This window comes from Macaca mulatta, chromosome 1, assembly GCF_049350105.2.
Source record: "Macaca mulatta isolate MMU2019108-1 chromosome 1, T2T-MMU8v2.0, whole genome shotgun sequence".
Lineage (NCBI taxonomy): Eukaryota > Metazoa > Chordata > Mammalia > Primates > Cercopithecidae > Macaca > Macaca mulatta.
In genome coordinates this window covers 29,416,532-29,438,630 of record NC_133406.1, presented here as the reverse complement: position 1 = coordinate 29,438,630, position 22,099 = coordinate 29,416,532, and the positions used below count along the sequence as shown (strand labels likewise).

General features: G+C 37.6%; 1 protein-coding gene across 6 annotated transcripts in view; it reads right to left on the bottom strand.

Moving 5' to 3' along the window:
- The window catches only part of DNM3 (dynamin 3), a 563,268-nt gene that overhangs the window by 470,220 nt on the left and 70,949 nt on the right, over nucleotides 1-22,099 (bottom strand). For all 6 annotated transcript variants that reach the window (XM_028850447.2, XM_077999966.1, XM_015124070.3 and 3 more), the window contains exon 2: nucleotides 9,702-9,775. In XM_028850447.2, coding sequence (XP_028706280.1) covers nucleotides 9,702-9,775 — 74 coding nt within the window. The remainder of the gene's footprint in view (nucleotides 1-9,701; nucleotides 9,776-22,099) is intronic.

Sequence of the window (22,099 nt, the reverse complement as noted above, 5' to 3'; positions counted from 1 at the left end):
TCTCTACCCCATTTCCTGCCACCCCTTCTCATTCATCCACCTCCAGCCCTGCTTGCCTCCTTGCTAAACTTCAAACACATAAGCCGCTCCCATTTACAACCTTCTAACTTACCTCTGCCTACATAAATATCAGCATGGCTTGAAAGCTCACTTTCTTTATCATCTAACATTCTGTGTATTTGTTTTGTTCATTGTTGGTTTCTCTCCAGCTAGAATGTAAGCCCCATGATGACAGTAATATTTGCCTGGCACCTAGTAATCATTCAATAAATATTTGTTGAATAAATGAATGAATCAAAAGGAAGTCATACTTATGTCCCAATTAAGATCTGAAGGCACAAGCAACTGCATGAGCAGTGAACACACACCCCAGATTGCTTCTTTCCCCCATTTTATTAGCCCACCGTCAACCCAAGTCTGCAGTCACATGAGATTTCTCTATGAACAAGTTCACTTCGGATGAAAACATATTAGCCCACTTTTCAGCTGACACCAGCCAGAGTGGAGTGCTGTAATGCAAAAGCCCCTTTTTGAGGTACCTGAAAGACAGTAGACAGAAAGTCTTCCCTGAAGAAACAATTTCTAGTCTACTTTGCCTGAAAAGTGATGTGCTATGTGTGGTATGATCCTCACTGATTAACAGGAATAAAAGAAGGAATGGTCAAGGACTTAGAAGACACAAGGCAAAAGGGTATGGGAAAGAAGCACGTTAGACCTTGAAAGAGCTCAATATGTAAGAATATTTTCCCAGGTCTATACTCACCAAAAGGCCCCCACTGCAAAGAAATTTATTAATATTCTAGTCAATGTCTCTTTTCTCAGCCATTCCAGTATTTGCATGATGAGTATTTACTGAATAAATTAAGAAGTGCAAATGAAATGGCTGTATAACTAAAATACCCAAGAGAATAAATTTAAAACACTTTAATCTACCAAATGTGGAATAAGATGGTTAATTAAAAAGTTTAAAATGCAACGGCTTTTAAGATCAGCAATAAGGAGTTTCAAAATATAATTTTAAAATAACCTATGTAAACTACAAGAACAATAAAAAATAAAAATGAATATCCTATCTAGAAAAGCATGAACGCTATATGAAACCATCAAAAATTTTAATAGGATGCCTGAAGTGAGGGAAAGGAAAAAATTTTTTACTAAGAAATACAAAGAAAAAGGTGGGGGGTTGGTGGGGAGTACAGTGGCTCATGCCTGTAATCCCAGCACTTCGAGAAGCCAATGCAGGTAAACTGCTTTGGGAAGATCACTTGAGCCAAGGAGTTCAAGACCAGCCTAAGCAACATAGCAAGACTCCATCTCTACCAAAAAAAAAAAAAAAAATTAAATTAAAAATTAGCCTTGCATGGTGGTGCATGACTGTAGTCCTAGCTATTTGGGAGGTAGAGGCAGAAGGATCGCTTTAGCTGAGGAGTTGGAGGTTACTGAGCAATGATCATGCCACTGCACTACAACCTGGGTAAAAGAGTGAGACCCTATCTCAAAAACGAGGAAAGAAAGAAAGAGAGAGAGAGAGAGAGAGAGACAGAAAGAAAGAAAGAAAGAAAGAAAGAAAGAAAGAAAGAAAGAAAGAAAGAAAGAAAGAAAGAAAGAAAGAAAGAAAGAAAGAAAGAAAGAAAGAAAAGGAAGGAAGGAAGGAAGGAAGGAAGGAAGGAAGGAAGGAAGGAAGGAAGGAAGGAAGGAAGAAAGGGAGAGAGAGGGAGAGGGAGAGGGAGGCAGACGGAGAGGGAGAGGGAGAGGGAGAGGGAGAGGGAGAGGGAGACGGGGAGGAAGGGAGGGAGGGAGGGAGGGGGAGGGAGGGAGGGAGGGAGGGAGGGAGGAAGGAAGGAAGGAAGGAAGGAAGGAAGGAAGGAAGGAAGGAAGGAAGGGAGGGAGGGAGGGAGGGAGGGGGAGGGAGGGAGGGAGGGAGGGGGAGGGAGGGAGGGAGGGAGGGAGGGAGGGAGGGAGGAAGGAAGGAAGGAAGGAAGGAAGGAAGGAAGGAAGGAAGGAAGGAAGGAAGGAAGGAGAAAGGGAAAGGAAAGGAAAGGAAGGGAAGGGAAGGGAAAGGAAAGGAAAAGAAAGGGTACGGTATGATCCTTGGATTGAAAAAAATAATAAATATTTTTAAGGTATCAGTTATTCCCTAGTAAATCTATCGGTTCAAAATAATTCTAGTAGAATAGTTTCATCTTTACAAAATTTTTCTAGACTTTTCCACACAATTATAATGGAACCCGTAAATTTAAAAAAAGTAATAGGAGAGGACTAGAGCCTTGCCAGGTGAGATATTAAAGCAAATTGTGAATCTACAAAAGTAAAACACTGTGGAATTGGTACAATAAAGCAGAAAGATATTCAGAAATAGATGGTAGTAGTTACCACACTGTAATATGAGATAAAGGGAACTGGGAAAAAAATTGTTTCAGCATACAGGAAAACAAATTTCAGATAAAGTAAAGAACTGTTTAAAATTTTTTACGTATGAAAGTGAAGAGCACTGTGCTAAATACTTTTAAAAAATCTAAATGTACAGATTTCACAACCATAATGAGTAAAACTTCTATATATTTAAAATAATAAATCCAGAATATAAATAACCAGAAGTACAGAAACTTTATCCTAATCACTTTTATATCCTCAGGGCCACAAACAGTGCCTGCTGCATTGTAGATTTACAAATAATTTACTTTTGTCAAATGACAGGACTTGAGTGTATCCTTTGAATCAAACTTAAGACAGATTTTATAACATTATAAAAATAGTTTAAAATATCTGATTTCTCCAGATGTCAGCTAGGATTCTGACAGGGATTGCACTGAATCTGTAGATCAGTTTTTAAGGTATTGCCATCTTAACATAGTTACATCTTCCAATCATTGAGCAAGGAATGTTTTTCCAAATATTTAGATCTTCTCTAATTTCTTTCAACAATAATTTATAGCTTTCATAGCATAAGTTTTTCATTTCTTTTGTTAAATTGGTGAAAAATCCAGAAAAGAAGTCTATCAACTGTACTCAATCTACACTGCAGTTAAAGGAACACCCCACATGCAGAGATGAGAAAGAACCAAAGCAAGAACTCCAGTAACTCAAATGGCCAGAGTATTATATGTCCTCCAAACGATCACACAAGTTCTCCAACATGAGTTCTTAACCAGGCTAAGCTGGCTGAAATGACAGAAATAGAATTCAGAATATGGACAGGAACGAAGATCATTGAGATTCAGGAGGATGGCAAAACCTAAAGGAAACTAAGAATTACAATAAAGAACAATATAGCCAGCTCCCTCCATGTTCCTGCATTATCTTGTCCTTTTTTAAGGCGGTATGGTATTCCATGGTGTATATGTACTACATTTTTTTTATCCAATCTGTCATTGGTGGGCATTTAGGTAGATTTCATGTCTTTGCTATTGTGAATAGTGCTGCAATAAACATTCATATGTGTGTGTCTTTATGGAGGCTATATTGTCCTTGGCAAACTAACGCAGGAACAAAAAACCAAATATTGCATGTTCTCACTTACAAGTGGGAGCTAAATGATGATAATTTTTGAACACAAAGAAGGAAACAATAGACACTGGGGTCTACTTGAAGGTGGAGAGTGGGAAGAGGGAGAGGAGCAGAAAAGATAACTACTGAGCACTGGGCTTACTGGACTTAAAACCTGGGTAATGAAATAATCTGTACAACAAACCTCCATGACATGGGTTTATCTATGCGACAGACCTTCACACACACCCCCAAACCTAAAATAAAAGTTTAAAAAAAAACTGATTGTTGTGTATTGATAGTGTATCCTGAAATCTTGCTAACATAGTTTAGTAGTTCTAACAGTTTTTTAGTGGACTCTTTCACATGTATAGTTCTTCTATACATATGATCACATCATCTTCAAAAAGAGATAAATTTACATCTTCCTTTCCAGGGTAGATGCCTTTTATTTCTTTCTTTCCCCAGCTGTCCTGGTTAGAACCTACCGTACAATGTTGAATAAGAGTGACAAGAGCAGACATCCTTGTATTATTACTGATTTTAGACAGAAAGCATCCAGTCTGTCACCATGAAGTATGAAGTTAGCTATGTGGTTTTCATATATGCCCTTTATCAGGTTGAGGAAGTTCCTTCCCCTTTATTTACTAAGAGTTTTATCATGAATGCATGTTGGATTTTCTCAAATACTTTTTCTGAATCTATTGAGGTAATCCTGTGATTTTTTTTTCATTCTACTGATATGATTTTCAGATGTTAAACCAATCTTACATTCCTGGGATAAAACAAGCTGATTCTAAAATTCATATTGAACTTCAAGGGATCCAGGATAGCCAAAACAATCCCAAAAAAAAACAAAGTAGAAGGACTCACAATTCTCAATTTTGAAACTTACCATAAAGCAAGGGTAATTAAGAGAGTACACTATTAGCACAAGGATAAACATAAACATCAGTCGAATAGAACTGAGAGTCCAAAAATAAACCTATGTATCTATGGTCAACAGATTTTCGACAAAGGTGCCAGGATCCTACAGTGAGGAAAGAATAGTCTTTTTAACAAATTGTGCTGGGACTGCTGGATATTCACGCAGTAAATGAAATTGGACACTTACTGTATAAAATTATTAATTCAAAATGGATCAAAGCACAAACAAATGGAAAGACATCCCATGCTCACGGATTAGAAGAATCAATATGGTTAAAATGACTATACTGCCCAAAGCAATCTACAGATTCTATGCAATTCCTATCAAATTAACAACATCATCTTTCACAGAATTAGAAAAAATAATACTAAAATTCACGGGGAACAAAAAGAGAGCCCAAATAGCCAAAGCAATCCTAAGCAAAAAGAACAAAGCCAGAGGCATCACATTACCCAACTTCAAACTACTCTATACTAAATTATACAAGGCTATAGTAACCAAAACATTATGGTACTTGTATGAAAATAGACACATAGATCAGTGTAAAAGAACAGAGAACTCAGAAGTAAAGCCACATATTTTCAACCAACACGTCTTCGACAAAGTCAACAAAAAACAATGAGGAAAGAAAATCCTATTCAATAAATGGTGCTGGGAAAACCGCCTAACCATATGCAGAAGAAAATAACTGGACCCCTATCTCTCACTACATACAAAAATTAACTCATGATGGATTAAAGACTTAAATGTAAGTCCTCAAACTATAAAAATTCTAGAAGAAAACCTAGGAAAAACTTCTCCGGACATCAGCCCAGGAAAAGAACTTCTCACTAAGACCCCAAAAGCAATGCAACAAAAACAGAAATAGGTAAATGGGACTTAAATAAACTAAAGACATTATGCACTGCAAAATAAACTATCAACAGAGTAAACAGACAATCTACAGGATGAGAGAAAATTTTTGCAACCTATGCATCCAATAAAGGACTGATATCCAGAATCTATAAGGACTTTAAACAAATCGACAAGAAAAAAACAAATAATCCCATTAAAAAGTGGGCAAAGGGTTGGGTGTGGTGGCTCATGCCTGTAATCCCAGCACTTTGGGAGGCCGAGGTGGGTGGATCACCTGAGGTCAGGAGTTCAAGACCAGCCTGGCCAACATGGTGAAACCCCGTCTCTACTAAAAATACAAAAAATTAGCTGGGCAGGGTGGTGGGCACCTGTAATCCCAGCTACTTGGGAGGCTGAGGCAAGAGAATCACTTGAACCCAGGAGGCAGAGGTTACAGTGAGCCAAGATCCCGCCACTGCACTCCAGCCTGGGCAACAAGAGTGACACTCTGTCTCAAAAAGGAAAAAAAAAAAAAAAAAGTGGGCAAAGGATGGGAACAGACAGTTCTCAAAAGAAAACATAAAAGCAGTCAACAAACATAAGAAAAAATGCTCAACATAATTAATCATCAAAGAAATACAGATCAAAACTACAATAAGATATCATCTCATACCAGTCAGAATGGCTATTGATATGGTTAGGCTTTGTGTCCCCAGCCAAATCTCATCTTGAATTGTAATCCCCATAATCTTCACAATCCCCACATGTCAAAGGAGAGACCAGGTGGAGGTAATTAATGGGGGATAGTTTCCCCCATGCTGTTCTCATGATAGTAAGAGAGTTCTCATGAAATCTGATAGTTTTAAGTGGCTCCTCCCCCTTTGCTGGGCTCTTCTCCTTCCTGCCACCTTGTGAAGAAGGTGCCATGCTTCCCCTTTGCCTTCCACCATGATTGTAAGTTTTCTGAGACCTCCCCAGCAATGCTGAACTGTGAGTTAATTAAACCTCTTTCTTTTATAAAATACCCAGTCTTGGGCAGTTCTTTACAGCAGTGTGAAAATAGACTAATACAGCTCTTATTAAAAAGTCAAAAATAACACATGATGGCAGGGCTGCAGAGGAAAGGGAACACTTATAACCTATTGGTGGGAATGTAAATCAGTTCAACCCCTATGGAAAACAGTATAGAGAGATCTCAAAGAACTAAAAATAGAACTACCATTTGACCCAGCAATCCCACTACTGGGTAGCTACCCAAAGGAAAAGAAATTATTATTTCAAAAAGATGCCCATACTTGTATGTTTACTGCAGCACTATTCACAATATCAAAATCGTGGAATCAACCTAAGTCTACCAACACTTAACTGGATAAAGAAAATAGGGGACACATACATCATGGAATACTATGCAGCCATAAAAAAGAATGAAATCATGTCCTTCACATTCATACAGCCAACAGACACATGAAAAAATGTGCATCATCACTGGCCATCAGAGAAATGCAAATCAAAACCACAATGAGATACCATCTCACACCAGTTAGAATGGCAATCATTAAAAAGTCAGGAAACAACAGGTGCTGGAGAGGATGTGGAGAAATAGGAACACTTTTACACTGTTGGTGGGATTGTAAACTAGTTCAACCATTATGGAAAACAGTATGGCGATTCCTCAAGGATCTAGAACTAGATGTACCATATGATCCAGCCATCCCATTACTGAGTATGTACCCAAAGGATTATAAATCATGCTGCTATAAAGACACATGCACACGTATGTTTATTGCAGCACTATTCACAATAGCAAAGACTTGGAATCAACCCAAATGTCCATCAATGACAGACTGGATTAAGAAAATGTGGCACATACACACCATGGAATACTATGCAGCCATCAAAAAGGATGAGTTTGTGTCCTTTGTAGGGACATGGATGCAGCTGGAAACCATCATTCTCAGCAAACTATCACAAGAACAGAAAACCAAACACCGCATGTTCTCACTCATAGGTGGGAACTGAACAATGAGATCACTTGAACTCGGGAAGGGGAACATCACACACCGGGGCCTATCATGGGGAGCGGGGAGGGGGGAAGGATTGCGTTGGGAGTTATACCTGATGTAAATGACGAGTTGATGGGTGCAGCACACCAACATGGCACAAGTATACATATGTAACAAACCTGCACGTTATGCACATGTACCCTAGAACTTAAAGTATAATAAAAAAAAAAAAAAAATTGCATTCCCTAAACCAAAATAACAGTATCATTAGGGTACAGTGAAAAAAAAAAGAAATCATGTCCTTCACAGCAACATGGACTGAGCTGGAGGTCATTATTCTAAGAGAAATAACAGAAATAGGAAATAAAATACCACACATTCACACTTATAAGTGTGAACTAAACAGTGGGTAAACATGGATATAAAGATGGGAAAAACAGACGCAAAGAACTCCAAAAAGGGGAAAAGTGGAAGAGGAGTGAAGGCTCAAATACTACCTATTGGGGACTATGTTTACTATTTGGTTGAGAGTTTCACTAGAAACCCAAACCTCAGCATTACATATTATGCAATATAACAAACTTCCACCTATCCCCAAATGTAAAATGAAATTTCAAATTTAAAAATTAGTAATTTTAAAAAATAGATCAAAGACTTAAGTGTAAGATCAAAACTATAAACCTCCTAGAAGAAAACATAGAATAAACTTTTATAACCTTGGTTTTGGCAAAGGATTCTTAGATATATACAAAAATAATGAGAAATGAAAGAATGAGTAGATAAATTGGACTTCACCAAAATAAAAAAATCTTGTGCTTCAAAGGACACTGTCAAGAAAATGAAAAGGGCCTATAAAATAGAAAAAAAATGCAAATCAAATACCTGATATTGGACTTGTATCTAATATATATCTGTTACAATTCAGTAATACAAAGGCAAATAACCAAATTTAAAACTGGGCAAAGGTAATGAATACACATTTATCTAAATAAGATATACAAATGATCATTAAGCACATGAAAAGATGCTCAGTATCCTTAGTCACTAGGAAAATGCAAGTCAAAACCACAATGAGATATCACTTCTTACCCACAAGGGTTAGCAAGGATATAGAAAAACTGTAACCCTCATACACTGCTGGTAGGAATGTAAAATGGGGCAGCTGCTTTGAAAACAGTCTGTCAGTTCCTTAAACAATTAAACATAGAGTTACTACATGGCCCAGTAATTATATTCAGGTATATTTCTAAGAGAAATGAAAACACATGTCCACGCAGAAACATGTACATGAATGTTTATAACAACATTATTCATAAGAACCAAAGGGTGGAAACAACTCAAATGCTCCTCAGTTAATAAATGGACAAACAAAATGTGGTCTATCCAGACAATGAAATATGTTAGGCCATAAAAAGAAATGAAGTTCCAATACATGCTACGACATGGATGAACCTTGAAGATTATCCCAAGCAAGAAAAGCCTATTACAAAAGACCACATATTAAATGATTCCATTCATATGACATGTCCAGAATAGGGAAATCCATAGAGACAGAACATAGGTTAGTAGTGCCTATGCTGGAGTGGTAGGAAAAGGTGTTATGAAAAGGGGTGACAGCAGAAGCATGCAGGCTTTCTTTTGGGAGTGATCAAACAGTCCTAAAGCTGATTGTGGAGATGGTTGCATATACCTGTGAAAAGACTAAAACCTATTGAACTGTTAACTTCTATTTGGTCAAGTTAAATGGTATGTAAACGGTATCTTTAACAAGCTATTAAAAATATTTACAATTTATGATAGATGATTTTTATGAGGTGCTTCAGTCTTAAGCATTCAAAGAAATTGATAGGAAAAGTAGTAAAATCCCCAAAAAGAAATGGGGAAAAAGAAAAATGGCCAGTTCACAAGAGAAGAAATACAAATGGCAAGGAAACCTGAAAAAAAAAATTCAACATCACCAGTTGCTAAAATAAAATGAAAATAAAAACAAGCATCATTTACCTATCAAATTATCATGGTGCAAGAGAGAGGAACAAGCATAGCACGGTGTAAATATAGATACGCACATACACATCCATACAGATATTATATGGTTGTTGAATTTTATAAGTTAATCCCCAAGTGCACGTGCACACACACACACACACAGAAAGCATACCAAAAGAGTATTAGTGGTTGTGCTGTACTGTAAAATTATATAGATGGATTACAATGAGCAATAAAAAATTTTTTAAGTAGGTATTTTTAAAAATCCATGAAACTATCCCCTTTAATGTAATCAAAGGAATGAAAAGATCAACGAAGAAGGCAGCATTCTGGAGAGAAATGTGGGCAGCTGCTCACAGTGGGGTGACCACAAACACGTTTCTATTGGTACAACCCCACACCTATGAAGGCAAAAGGTGCCACAGGATATGCCCATCCATGTGGTAGACATCTTCATTCATTACCTGCTTTAGAAGTAACAAGCTGTAGCACAAGAGGTCGTCTTGTTACAATGCCCGACCCGCGAGGAAGAAAGTCCCTAAAAAAAGTAAGAAATATCGATTAAGTCATGAAGGAATTCCGATCACCTATACATTCATAAACCAAGTTCCACAGCAATTCTCCTAATTCCCAACCTTTCAATGTATCACTTATCCAAAAAATGATAGGCCCATCTTAATAAAAGAAGCATTTTCAAAATTAAAAAAAAAGAAGGAGGTCCTTATATTGATTGCATAGAAATCCATGTATATTATCATAATGACCTCATTGGAATATGCCATTCATTCATCTAGCTGAAATTTATAAAAGTTTCCACTTAGTTCCTGTGTATTATCAATTAATTTTGATTTTCAGAGAATCAGCATTAAAGAAAATATTTGATACTGAAATTAATTCTTAAACTCTTTTTGATAATTAAAAAAACCCAGTACACTCTTTGGCCTCAAGATCAATATTAGCACCGTCAAATACTGACCATTACTAAAGGCACATTAGATTGTATCCTCTAAATATACTGACATTTTTCTCCAATAAAAGGAAACAAGGCCAGGCACAGTGGTCTACACCTGTAATTCCAGCGCTCTGGGAGGCCGAGGCTGTTGAATCGCTTGAGCCCAGGAGTTCGAGACCAGCCTGGACAATGTAGCAAAAACCCAGCTCTACCAAAAAAAAAAAAAAAAAACAACCTACAAAAATTAGCCAGCCAGACATGGTGGTGTGGGCCTCTAGTCCCAGCTACTCAGAAGGCTGAGGTGGGAGGATCGCTTGAGCCTAGGAGGCGGAGTTGCAGTGAGCCAAGGTCACACCACTGCACTCCAGCCTGTGCAACAGAGTGAGACTCTTGTCTAAAAAAAAGGACACATAAAACGTGAGATCAAGCAGAAACAGATATTTCGTCTGTAGAAATTAACAGCAGAAAACAAACATTGCAACTTGAGTTTTGTTTGTTCTCATTCCATTTGTTCTTATTCCTGATAAATGGAGGTTTTGATCAAGTTCATATTTCAAATGGCATATTACTAAACACTAAGCCAATAAAACTGCAGCAAAGAGAGTACTACATAACATTACATCTGCAATGCCACATAAATTATTGCTGATTCTGCAATGTCAAAGAATTCATAAACATATCTATAGCACAGTTCATAAACACATTTAGAATGTCTCACAACTTTTAGAGGAATCATCACAGAATTCCACTCAAAATAAACTTTTCACTCAATGGCAGTGTTTCTCAAAATGTGGTTCCAGGCCCACCAGAAAGTGTTATAACCACGGACACCCAGGACTACTCCTGAAGCTACAGATTCATTATATTCAGGGGAAGGCATGCAGCATTTGTACTCTTAACAAGCTCTCAGATGTTTCTGATGCTCACCAAGGTTTGAAAACCACTGGCCTCAAGTCAGGATATGTTACTCAACAATTCAGTGGGCAATAATGGCACGTGGCATACTATGAGTTTTGTAGGAAATTTGGCAGAACAGAGCTTCAACACAGATGGGATTTCAATGAACAGCAGCTTATAAAATAGGCAAAGGACAGTGAGAATGCTCCAAAACCCAAGCGTTTAGCTGCACTGATAGTTTGGAATGGAGAGTCAAAAAGATAGAATCAAGCCAAATTTCTCCCACTACAACTAATTTATTTGGCAAGTGCTACTGTATGTTCTGACAGAGGAAATAGTACTAAACAACCTTGAGTTAATGACTTTTCTCATTGACTTCAAGGACCAAAGTTCATTTAGAATGTCAGTGTATATGACTACAATAGAAAATAGTGAAATTACAGATTTGCACGTGCTTTTGAAAATGCCACTGAAATAGCATTATTTATTCAATGAAAAAAATTCACTGAGAAATTAAGAAGTGCTAGGGAGACGCTGTGGGCATGGACTCATGCTGGGTAGACACCAGGAATTTGGAACCTAATGGGAACAAAACATATTCATGAAAACCATTAAAGAAGGGAAGACAAACTACATTGGAGTTCAGAAAAGAGAAAGAACAATAGTCTCCTTATAATGATGATTTGAATATATTTAAATACATATAACTAAATAACTTTTAATATTCTTCATGTGCTATATTAGAATAACTGGTAGTTTAGATAGCTTCAACAATCATTTAAAATTTAATCAAAATAAACAAAGCATCTACTTTGTTTTGTTTGTTTTATTTTAAACCAAAAAGGAAGAGGTTAATTTGAGAATCAAAATGAATTGAGGGAGGGAAAAAAGCAAAACTCCAGAGTAAAGAGCTAGATGGCACCATGGAATACTACCCAGCCATAAAGAAGGATGAGTTTATGTCCTTTGCAGGGACATGAATAAAGCTGGAAACCATCATTCTCAGCAAACTAACACAAGAACAGAAAACCAAACACCGCATGTTCTCACTCATGAGTGGGAGCTGAACAGTGAGAACACATGGACACAGGGAGGGGAATATCACACACCAGGGCCTGTCAGGCAGTGGAGGGTCAAGGGAGGGACAGCATTAGGAGAAATACCTAAAGTAGATGACAGGTTGATGGGTGCAGCAAACCACCATGGCACACGTATACCTATGTAACAAACCTGCACGTTCTGCATATGTATCCCAGAACTTTAAAGTACAATAATAATTAAAAAAAATTTAAGTTGGGATATAAAAAGAAAAGGAGCTGGAGGGCATCTGTTTGAGCCATGAGGACCATGAGTGAAATTTCAGGATGTATAAAATGCCAAGGAAAAATGATGAATGGCCTGAATAACGCCATTTAACAAGTCAATAAAATATTTTCTTCAAGAAAAAAAGGCAGAGAAGAAAGGACAGAGAGAAGAAAGAACAAAAAAAGGTTTAGTCACTCTATACCTTCATGCTGAGACCTGTTTCAATTCATGCTTGTGACCATAAATTTATATGCAGATTTAGTAACAATCCCTGTGAACACTGGTAAAGCAAAATAGAACATATCAAACATTATAAATAGCAAATAATTGTGTGTTGACTAAAAATCCACAGATACATCTAACATTTTTCTCTACATTTTTTTATTAAGCAAACAGACCTTTTCATTAAGAGTAATAAATAGATTCCGGTATCCAACCCCCTTCTTATTAACTCACAGTTACTAGTTCCCTTCATGGCTCTCACCAGTCCTACCTCTGACAGATACATTCTCACAAAAAGCCAAAAATTTTGATAATCAAATTTTACTATTTGGAAGTCTCTCCCGCTTCACAGGCATCTCTGAAGTACAACAAAGTGCTAAAGAAAAGCTTCTCTCTTCTGAAGAGTGAGCAGCTAATCTGGCCATCCTACATCTCCTTCTGATGGCCCAGCACACTCTTGCTGTGTGAACTAAGGAGATGAGTCCTCAAGTGAGAAACACAGAACCTTGCTTTGAATATTAGCTCTGCCACTGAATGGGCAAAATTCTCTCAGAACCCATTTCTTTTACTACTAAACTGAGATAATGCTAACTATGGTCCAAGTTGTATGGATCAAATGAAATGCAACATACGCCAACAATTTTAAAATTTTAAAACCCAAGCACCACGGGAAAATGTTACTATTATTTTTGATATAACACAGCCACAGTGTGTTTTCCTTGATACTATAGTATTCATTTGCCTTGAAAAACTAAGCACCTACATACAATATTTTAACATTTTGCTACTGGAGTTTGAAGATAGGAGCCACAGACCCCACTTGAACTATCCTCTTAGTGTTGATGACTTACAAGGGTTGGGAAAGCCCTCATGCCTGCCTTCAGCAACAGGGAGCCAAAGCACTGACATGAACAATATTGAATAATTCATTAGCCACTGAGCACCACCATCCAACTGAATTGTATCATTTTCTGTGCAATAGATTTTTCTCCCATAAGCATATTTTATGGGAAAACCTGTAAGCATGTTTTATGGGAAAACATTTTTTAAATTAATGCTGGAAAAATAATGACTATTCCTTTAGTATTACTTTGGATTTAGACTACATACTTTTAATTTATTTTCTAATAAATCTATATAAAAATAAAATATGTATGCCATTTTTCCTGCAAAATGTACCTTCAAAGAGTAACCTGAAAACTCATTGTTATTAAATTGATTCTGTTATATTGTCCAAATGCCTTATTTGTGGTTGAACTGTACAGATTTTTAGTCAGAGAAAGTGCTTCCCTCTGGATGCCATATGCCAGCTACAAATCAAATGCCTTTCTTTTCTCTCAACCCATCTCAATAAAGCATTAATCTTCAGTGTTAACAGCTGGTCTTCAGGCAATAAGTCAATGCTCTTTCACAGCTTCCTGACTCCTAGACAAAAAATAGAGAACAATTCCCACACTATGGTTTAAGAACCACCTTGATGACATTTCTTATTGGCTCTTCCAGTAACTGAGTTACCAGGAAATATAGTTATTGTTCCACTAGGAAAAGAATGACCTTTGGAAGCCTGAAAAAGGACAGCACACTAGCTGTATCAACAAAACTCCAAAAAATTCCCCCCTGGCAGCAAATAAAGTAACTACAGAGATGGTCTCTTCAATATAGATGTAAATGATTGTTAACCAGATAATCTGTACAGTAAATAAATGTGTAACATCTGCCCTTAACTGAAGATGGGGGCATAACTCATAGTTTCCTAGAAGTTGATTCATGGAGCCAATGTATTCAAAAATAAAGAAGCTCAGCCTTGGAGGAAGACAATATGCAAATAAAAAATAACTATAATAAGCATAACAGGTACTATGCTTAAGTTCCACACAAGATACCGTATCAACACACAGCAAAGAATATCTACCCTGCTTGGAGGAGCTGCCAGAAACAATATCTGAGAAGAAATATGAGGTAGGAGGCCTTCCACAGAAAACCAGATGTACGAAGACATGGAAGACCAGAGTAGCACAAACCATCACAGAACTGTAAACATTAAAGAGGGATCAGAATGAGATAGAGAAGAGTCTAGAGAAGGAAGCCAGAACAGACCTCAGAGGTCTTTACTGGTAGTTTGTGTTTGTCTATTTTCTGTGAGAACAAGAAGGCACTATAGAGTTTTAAGTGATCACATTTGCATTTCAGAATAATCACTGGGGATATATAGAGAACATTGAAAAAGAGAAAGATCAAAGACAGAATGATGAGTCACTAGTCACTAGCCAGTCTAGGTCATTCAGAAAGAAGATAATAAAGGTCAAGTCCAAGGCAGTAATGGTAGAGATGGAAAGAAGACAAATGGCAGGATTTAATTATTGCTTTGATATGGAATCTCCTTCTGATGCCGCTCCTTCTGATGAATCTCCTTCTGATGTAGTGATATGGAAGAGTTAGGATAAATGTCACATTTCTGGTTTGGGTAGCTGGTTGAACAATGGTATCACTAACCAGGGCAAGAAATAAAGGAAGATCTGGTTAACATAGTGCTTACCATGTGCCAGCACCAATCTGATAGCTTTATATGCATTAACTTGTTTGATCTCATAATATCCTATGCGGTAGGTACTATTGTTATTCTTACTTCACAGATGAGAAAACAGAAGCACACAAAAGTCAGATAATTTGCACAGGGTCATAAAGCTAGTAAGTGACATATGGGACTCAAATCTAGAGAGTCTAACTCTAGCATTTGTGCTCTTGACCATTTTTCTCTACATTGTAAAAGAAATGGGGGAAGAAAATGAGCAGTCCTTATTTGTACACATTGATCTTTACATGCCTGGGGAATACCCAGATTGAAACAACATGTAGACAGTTAGACTGAACAGTTGGCACTCAGGACAAAAGTCTTGTCTGGAGACAATAATTTGATAGTCAGCAACAGAGCAGAAAGTTGAAGCCAAAAGAACAGATGAATAGGAATGGAGTGGAAACAAGTGATTAATATGGACTCTCAGGAAATACCAACGTTTAATGGGTACCTGAAAGAAGTGGAACTGAGAGAATAGAAAGGGACTACCAGAGAGGTAAGCCAAACACTAGAACTCAAAATCATATTAACCTCTTAAACAGCTCCACTATGTGTCTGGAAGCAAACATCTCTACAACTCAATTCATTACAATCTATCCAAATGTTTCTCCACCTTCATTCCCAATCATAATCCACATCATCAGCATCCATATACGTCAGCCAAGCCAAGCACCTCGGAATCATCCATCCTCCATCTACCTCTATCCTCATGTTCCAAGTTGGTCACCATGTCCTCCTGATTCTATCTTAATATCTCTTAAATTCACCCTCTCTTGTCTATTTGGATCACCACTCTAGCTGCCACCAACTCTCATATAAAGTGCTACACTACTCTCACGACTAATTTCCCTGCATCTAATTGGAGCACCCTCCTATCCAACTTTAACAGGGACATCGGTTCTATCACATCATTACCAGACTTTAAATCTCTGAATGACTCCCCATTATCTTTAGCATAAAATCCAAATCTTATTATCACTTACAAAATATTTTATTTCTGACCACTCCCCAAGTGAAACCCTACTCAGAGGCATAGAACCCCTTACAATTAATTTAACCTATTATTTCAACAAATGTGCATTATGTGTCTACTACAAGCTAAATGAAGCTTTAGACACTGGAGATATAATAGTAAACAAAGCAGAAATAAAGCCTTGTCCTCAAGTGGAAGTCTCCGTGTGCATCTGTGCTCTCAGACTTGGTGTCTAGGCACATCCCTATCCCCCTAAATCTTCAACACTCAGCTGTATGTCATCTTCTCTGGGAGTCTTCTCGAGATCCCCCCACCCCACATGTCTCTACCTAAGCTCTCAACACACATTGTCTGCTCCCTCACCCCTGTGTGTTCCCTCAGAGCCTCCTTCAGTGCCTAGGCACTAAATATTTTTTACTTTCTACATACCCTTTCAAGAAGATTCATCATTGCTCCATACAGTCATGACATGGAGAGAAAACAATCCTATATCTAATTTACAACTGGCAGACAGTTACAAGGCATTATATGGACCAAAAGAATAGGCAAGATGACTCTCAACTCACCAATAATTTGCTGGGGTCATTTAAATTGATATTATGAACATTTAAGACTCAAACGTATTCACCAAATTACAAACTACAGAATACTAGGTGAGCCAATATTATTGACCCTGTCTAATGACATGGAATGGAATTTGAAGAAAATAAAATTTTTTAAAAATACGGAACCAATACATTTTTAAAATTTTTTCCTTAAAAACAGAGAAATCTCAGCCGGGCACGGTGGCTCACGCCTGCAATCCCAGCACTTTGGGAGGACGAGGTGGGCAGATCACCTGAGGTTGGGAGTTTGAGACAAGCCTGACCAACATGGAGAAACCCCATCTCTACCAAAAATACAAAATTAGCCGGGGGTGGTGGCGGACGCCTGTAATCCCAGCTACTCAGGAGGCTGAGGTAGGAGAATCGCTTGAACCCAGGAGGTGGAGGTTGCGGTGAACCGAGATTGTGCCATTGCACTCCAGCCTGGGCGACAAGAGCAAAACTCCATCTCAAAAAAACAAACAAACAAACAAACAAACAGAGAAATCTCTTTTAAAGCTTGATTTTCAAAGTATTTAATATAATGTTCTGGCCGTGCACAGTGGCTTACGTCTGTAATCCCAACAATTTGGGAGGCCAAGGCAGGAGGATCACTTGAGCCCAGGAGTTCCAGACCAGCCTGAGCAACATGGCGAGACCCCTCTCTACAAAAAATTTAAAAATTAGCTGGGCTTGGTGGCTTCAGCCTGTAGTCCCAGCTACTCAGGAGCCTGAGGCAGGAGGATTGCTTGAACCCAGGAGGTCGAGGTTGCTGTGAGCCATGTTCATGCCACTGCACTTCAGCCTGGGTGACAGAATGAGACCGTCTTAAAAAAAAAAAAATCTGTGCACCATAATAATTCCTATAGGAGTACTATCTCACAATATTTCAATATACTGATCCAACAAAAAAAGAAACAGAAGGAAAGGGAAACAGGGAAAGAGGGAAAAGAAAGGAGATAGGAAGAGAAAGACAGACAAATCACACTAATACTGCCCACCCCCTGCTCCAAGAAGCACTGAGGTCAAGAATCCAATTCCACACCCTGAACACAATAGTGCTATTAAAATAGCTCTGTACTTTCATGTCCAAATCCGGGAACTTTGCCAACCATTACAATGCCATTTTAATCGCTAGAGGAAGTAATTTTACCAAAATCCACAGATTTAATTGGAAATTTTCTACTGCAGTTTACTTTTTTCTCTAAATTATTGCCATATATTAAGAATATTAGTACTTACAGATTTGCAAATAATCATATTTTGATGCTGTCAGCTACTCTATAATATGAAGTACTCAACACCATCATAATTTTATTTGAAAAACACACCTACAAATTCAATTGCAGGAAACACAATGCTTTTACTTATTTTTTACTGACATCTTTAAGAATCTCAATATTTTACTTTTTGAGGAGTCAACACAGAAGTGTGAAATTAGTGTGGAATCACTTCGGAGCCAGCTGTTCTGGGAATAAAAAATTTGCATGGAGGAATCATGGATGTGGCTTCCAGAGAGTGAGAGAAAAGCTGGATCCAAGAATCCACTTAAATCCTTCCTGGTTAATTGGAAAATCAGATTCCATTCTTTTAAAATAAACAGGATGTGACCATGGTGGTGCTCCATTCTGTTTTAGTGGTGAAACCAACCTACACTTTTTTGGCTTCCAATTAAATACCTCATTTTCCCCCTAACATCTTTTTTTTTTTTTTTGAGACAGAGTTTTGCTCTTGTTGCCCAGGCTGGAGTGCAGTGGCGCTCCAGCTCACTGCAACCTCCACCTCCCCCGTTCAAGCGATTCTCCTGCCTCAGCCTCCTGAATAGCTGGGATTACAGGCACGTGGCACCACGCCCAGCTAATTTTTGTATTTTTTATTCTTTACCCAACTCACTCTTAAAGACATGTTGACACAGCCTCCTGTGGGAAGCATTTCCTGATATGCCAGCATATTTAGATACCCCTACTGTTTATTCCAAAAGTACCAGGAGTCCAAGTCAAATCCTCTCCTATGTAAGCTCTCTTAGGACAGGACCACCTTGCTAATTTCTATAAGGCATAGTCTTACAGGCCCATAGTAAGTAGTCAAATATATTAGCTGCTATTATCCTTATCATCATCATTACTATCATTGTCATCATTTTTAGTATTGGTAAGTTATTCTGGATTCATTTATTATTTACCTAAATTCATTTCTGAAGCTAATATATCACCATATCAACAAGTGGTGATTATCTCTTGCTAGTCACAGGTAAGCATGTAGCTTGAGGGTAGGCTACATCCAATTTGTCACACTGTTCAGTAGCTCCCCCTTACCTAAAGGAGACATGTCCCAAGACTCCCAGTGGGTGCCTGAAACCACAGATAGTCACTGACTCTATAATACTAACAGGTAGATAGTATATACCACGTGGATATGTTAGGCAAAGAGATAATTTACATCCCATGTGGGACAAAGCAGAATGAGGAGAGATTTAACTAACTACTCAGAATAACACGCAATTTAAAGTATAAATTGTGTATTTCTGGAATTTTCCATTTAGTCTTTTCAGAACACAACTGACCATAGGTAACTGAAACAGCAGAGTATAAAACTTCAGATAAGGGAAGACTACTCTATCTAGATTTTAGGGTGTTATGAAAAGGAAAATATATCAACGTAAACACTTATAACTTTAACCTTTTAAAGTCATCAGCTACCTAAAGACCTCATTCTCTAAGAGCTCTCACTATTCTGTCTTCCATGAGAAAAGGTTAATGCAAAACATGGAATGAATGTGTAAATCAACAAGAGTCAACACACATTCCAACTGCAGTGTGCTCAATTCAAATACAGAATAAAATGAACCCCCTGGCATCCAGAGTATTCCGCGAGCGTGTGGCAAGTGTTATTTCTAACCACTTAAAAGCACCAGTGAAAAGAGCTCAAATACATAGAAAAGAAAAGATCTCCGTTCCCATGAGGAGAGGCATTTATTAGCACTTAATGGCCCTCTTTCATTGCCTTTCCACTGACGCATCTCTAATTGTTCCAATTCTAATTTCAAGGAACAAAACCAATAATGGTAGAAGTCTATGGTTGAGTGTGTGCATTTTGAAAAGAGGTCTTTGACAGCACAAACCACATACAAAAATATATGACAACACGGGATCTGAGCAGGCAATATGATAGTCAAGAGAGAAGAGGTGGTAAGGAAAGAACACCAGTCAAGAAACCAGCTTGGGTTTCAGCTGTAACCTCACCACATCATCTGATCTATGAGACTCAGTTTCTACATCTTTAAAATAGGAAGACTCAAGAGTATCTTCTGATGCCTCTTCTAATTCATCACAGAATCTGATTCCACCTCTGACTTTTTTTTTTTTTTTTTTTTTTTTAAAGACAGAGTCTCACTCTGTTGCCCAGGCTAGAGTGCAGTGGCACAATCTCGATTCGGCCCACTGCAACCTCTGCCTCTAGGACTCAAGCAATTCTCCCACCTTAGCCTCCCAAGTAGCTGGGATTACAGGCGTGCACCACCATACCCGGCTAATTTTTGTAGTTTTAGTAGAGACACTATTTTGGCCAGGCTGGTCTTGAACTCCTGACCACAAGTGATCCACCCACCTCGGCCTCCCAAAGTGCTGAGATTACAGGCATGAGCCATAATGCCCAGCTACCACCTCTGTCTTTCTAAATAATCTTAAAGCTTTCTGTTTTCACTTTCATAAATGGGACTGTTAGTATTCAGTTTGAGTTCAGTGACAGCAAAGACTATGTCATTTATTTTCTTCCCACTACTACACATGGCACATAGCAGGTGTTCAAAAATATTAGTTAAAGGGAAGGAAAAAAGGGAGGGAGGAAGGAAAGGAAGGAGGCAGAAAGGCAGGAGGAAGGAAAGATAGAAGGAAGGGAAGTAGGCAAGGAGGGAGGGACAAGCCAATTTAATATGTCTGTAGCATTACATGTAAGAGGACAATGGTAAAAGATAAGCTCGGAATATATATCTCCTACATTTAAGAAAGATTATATTAGGAAATTTCAAATTTAGAGACTACACTATATTAGAGAATATTATAGAGGTATCCATGTTTTCAGTGCTAAGAAATTAAGATACCAATAAACAAATGTACAATAAGCTATGTAGGGTTATATGTTAATTATTATTGTGATACTTTAAAACAATGAAGCATAAATTTTATTATTGAATATTTTTCTTCATTGTATCTAATATCAATAAAGATGGGAAAATAAGCACCAGCCAAAAATTAAAATACTGAAATTTGGATATTGGGGGGGGGAAAAACGATAGAAATCTCCTGATCCACTAGATGGAAAAAAAACACTTCTAATGTAAGAGTTCTACCATTAGCAAATAATATTAACAAAATATAAACACTTATAATTATTTAATTACATATTTATGCAACATAATCTATACTACTTTTGTTAATCTGAGCATGAATATGCAAAATGCACTAATAGCTACATGCCAATAACTCAGAAGTATGAGTGACTTTTCAATCATCACCCTCTGCAGTGTACGTTTTCAAGAAGTTAATGCAAAAAATTCATATCTTATCTCCTGAATTAATGGGATTTGAAGAATAGCCCAATATTTTTAAACTATAGGTTGTAACCAATAAATGAGTTGTGAAATAAATTTTGTAGAACTTGACCAACATATTTTCATAATGGAAAAGAAAGGAATGGAATTCAATGGAAAATATATGAGTATAACACACAGAAATGCTAAGTATTTTGTAAAACTTTTATTTCCATTTTATATAGATACACGAGGTCACAATAAAATGTATTTCTTGCAATGAGATACAGTCAATGATTAGAAAATACTATGTGTGTCTTTACTATTCTACTTATAAATATATGTTTTTGGTGTTTTAGATATATTCCTATTCTGTATTTCAAAATGAAAAAAAAAGTAGTTCTCAATGAACATAGCAGAGAATTTTAGATATCTAAAGCATGTAATCAAAGTCCTGAAAATCCCAAATTATTCCATCTTAAGTCCCACTGGGGTTGCAGTTTTAAACAGTGGATCAAAGTAAGCCTCATTGTGAAAGTGAGAGTTTAGTAATGACTTGAAGGGGTAAGTGAATTAGCCATGCAGACATGTGCTTGGCAAGCTAGAGAGGAATGAGCAAGGGGAAGAAGTCAGAGATTAGGTCAGAGAGAAAGAAAGGGACACCAGATCACCTCAGTCATTGTAGGAACTCTGTATTTTCTCCATGTGAAATGGGGAGTGATGGAAGAATTTTGAACAGAGGAATAACATGACCTGATTTACTTTTTTTTCTTTTTTCTTTTGCGTGTGTGTGTGTGTGGGTGTGAGAGAGAGAGATGGAGTCTCG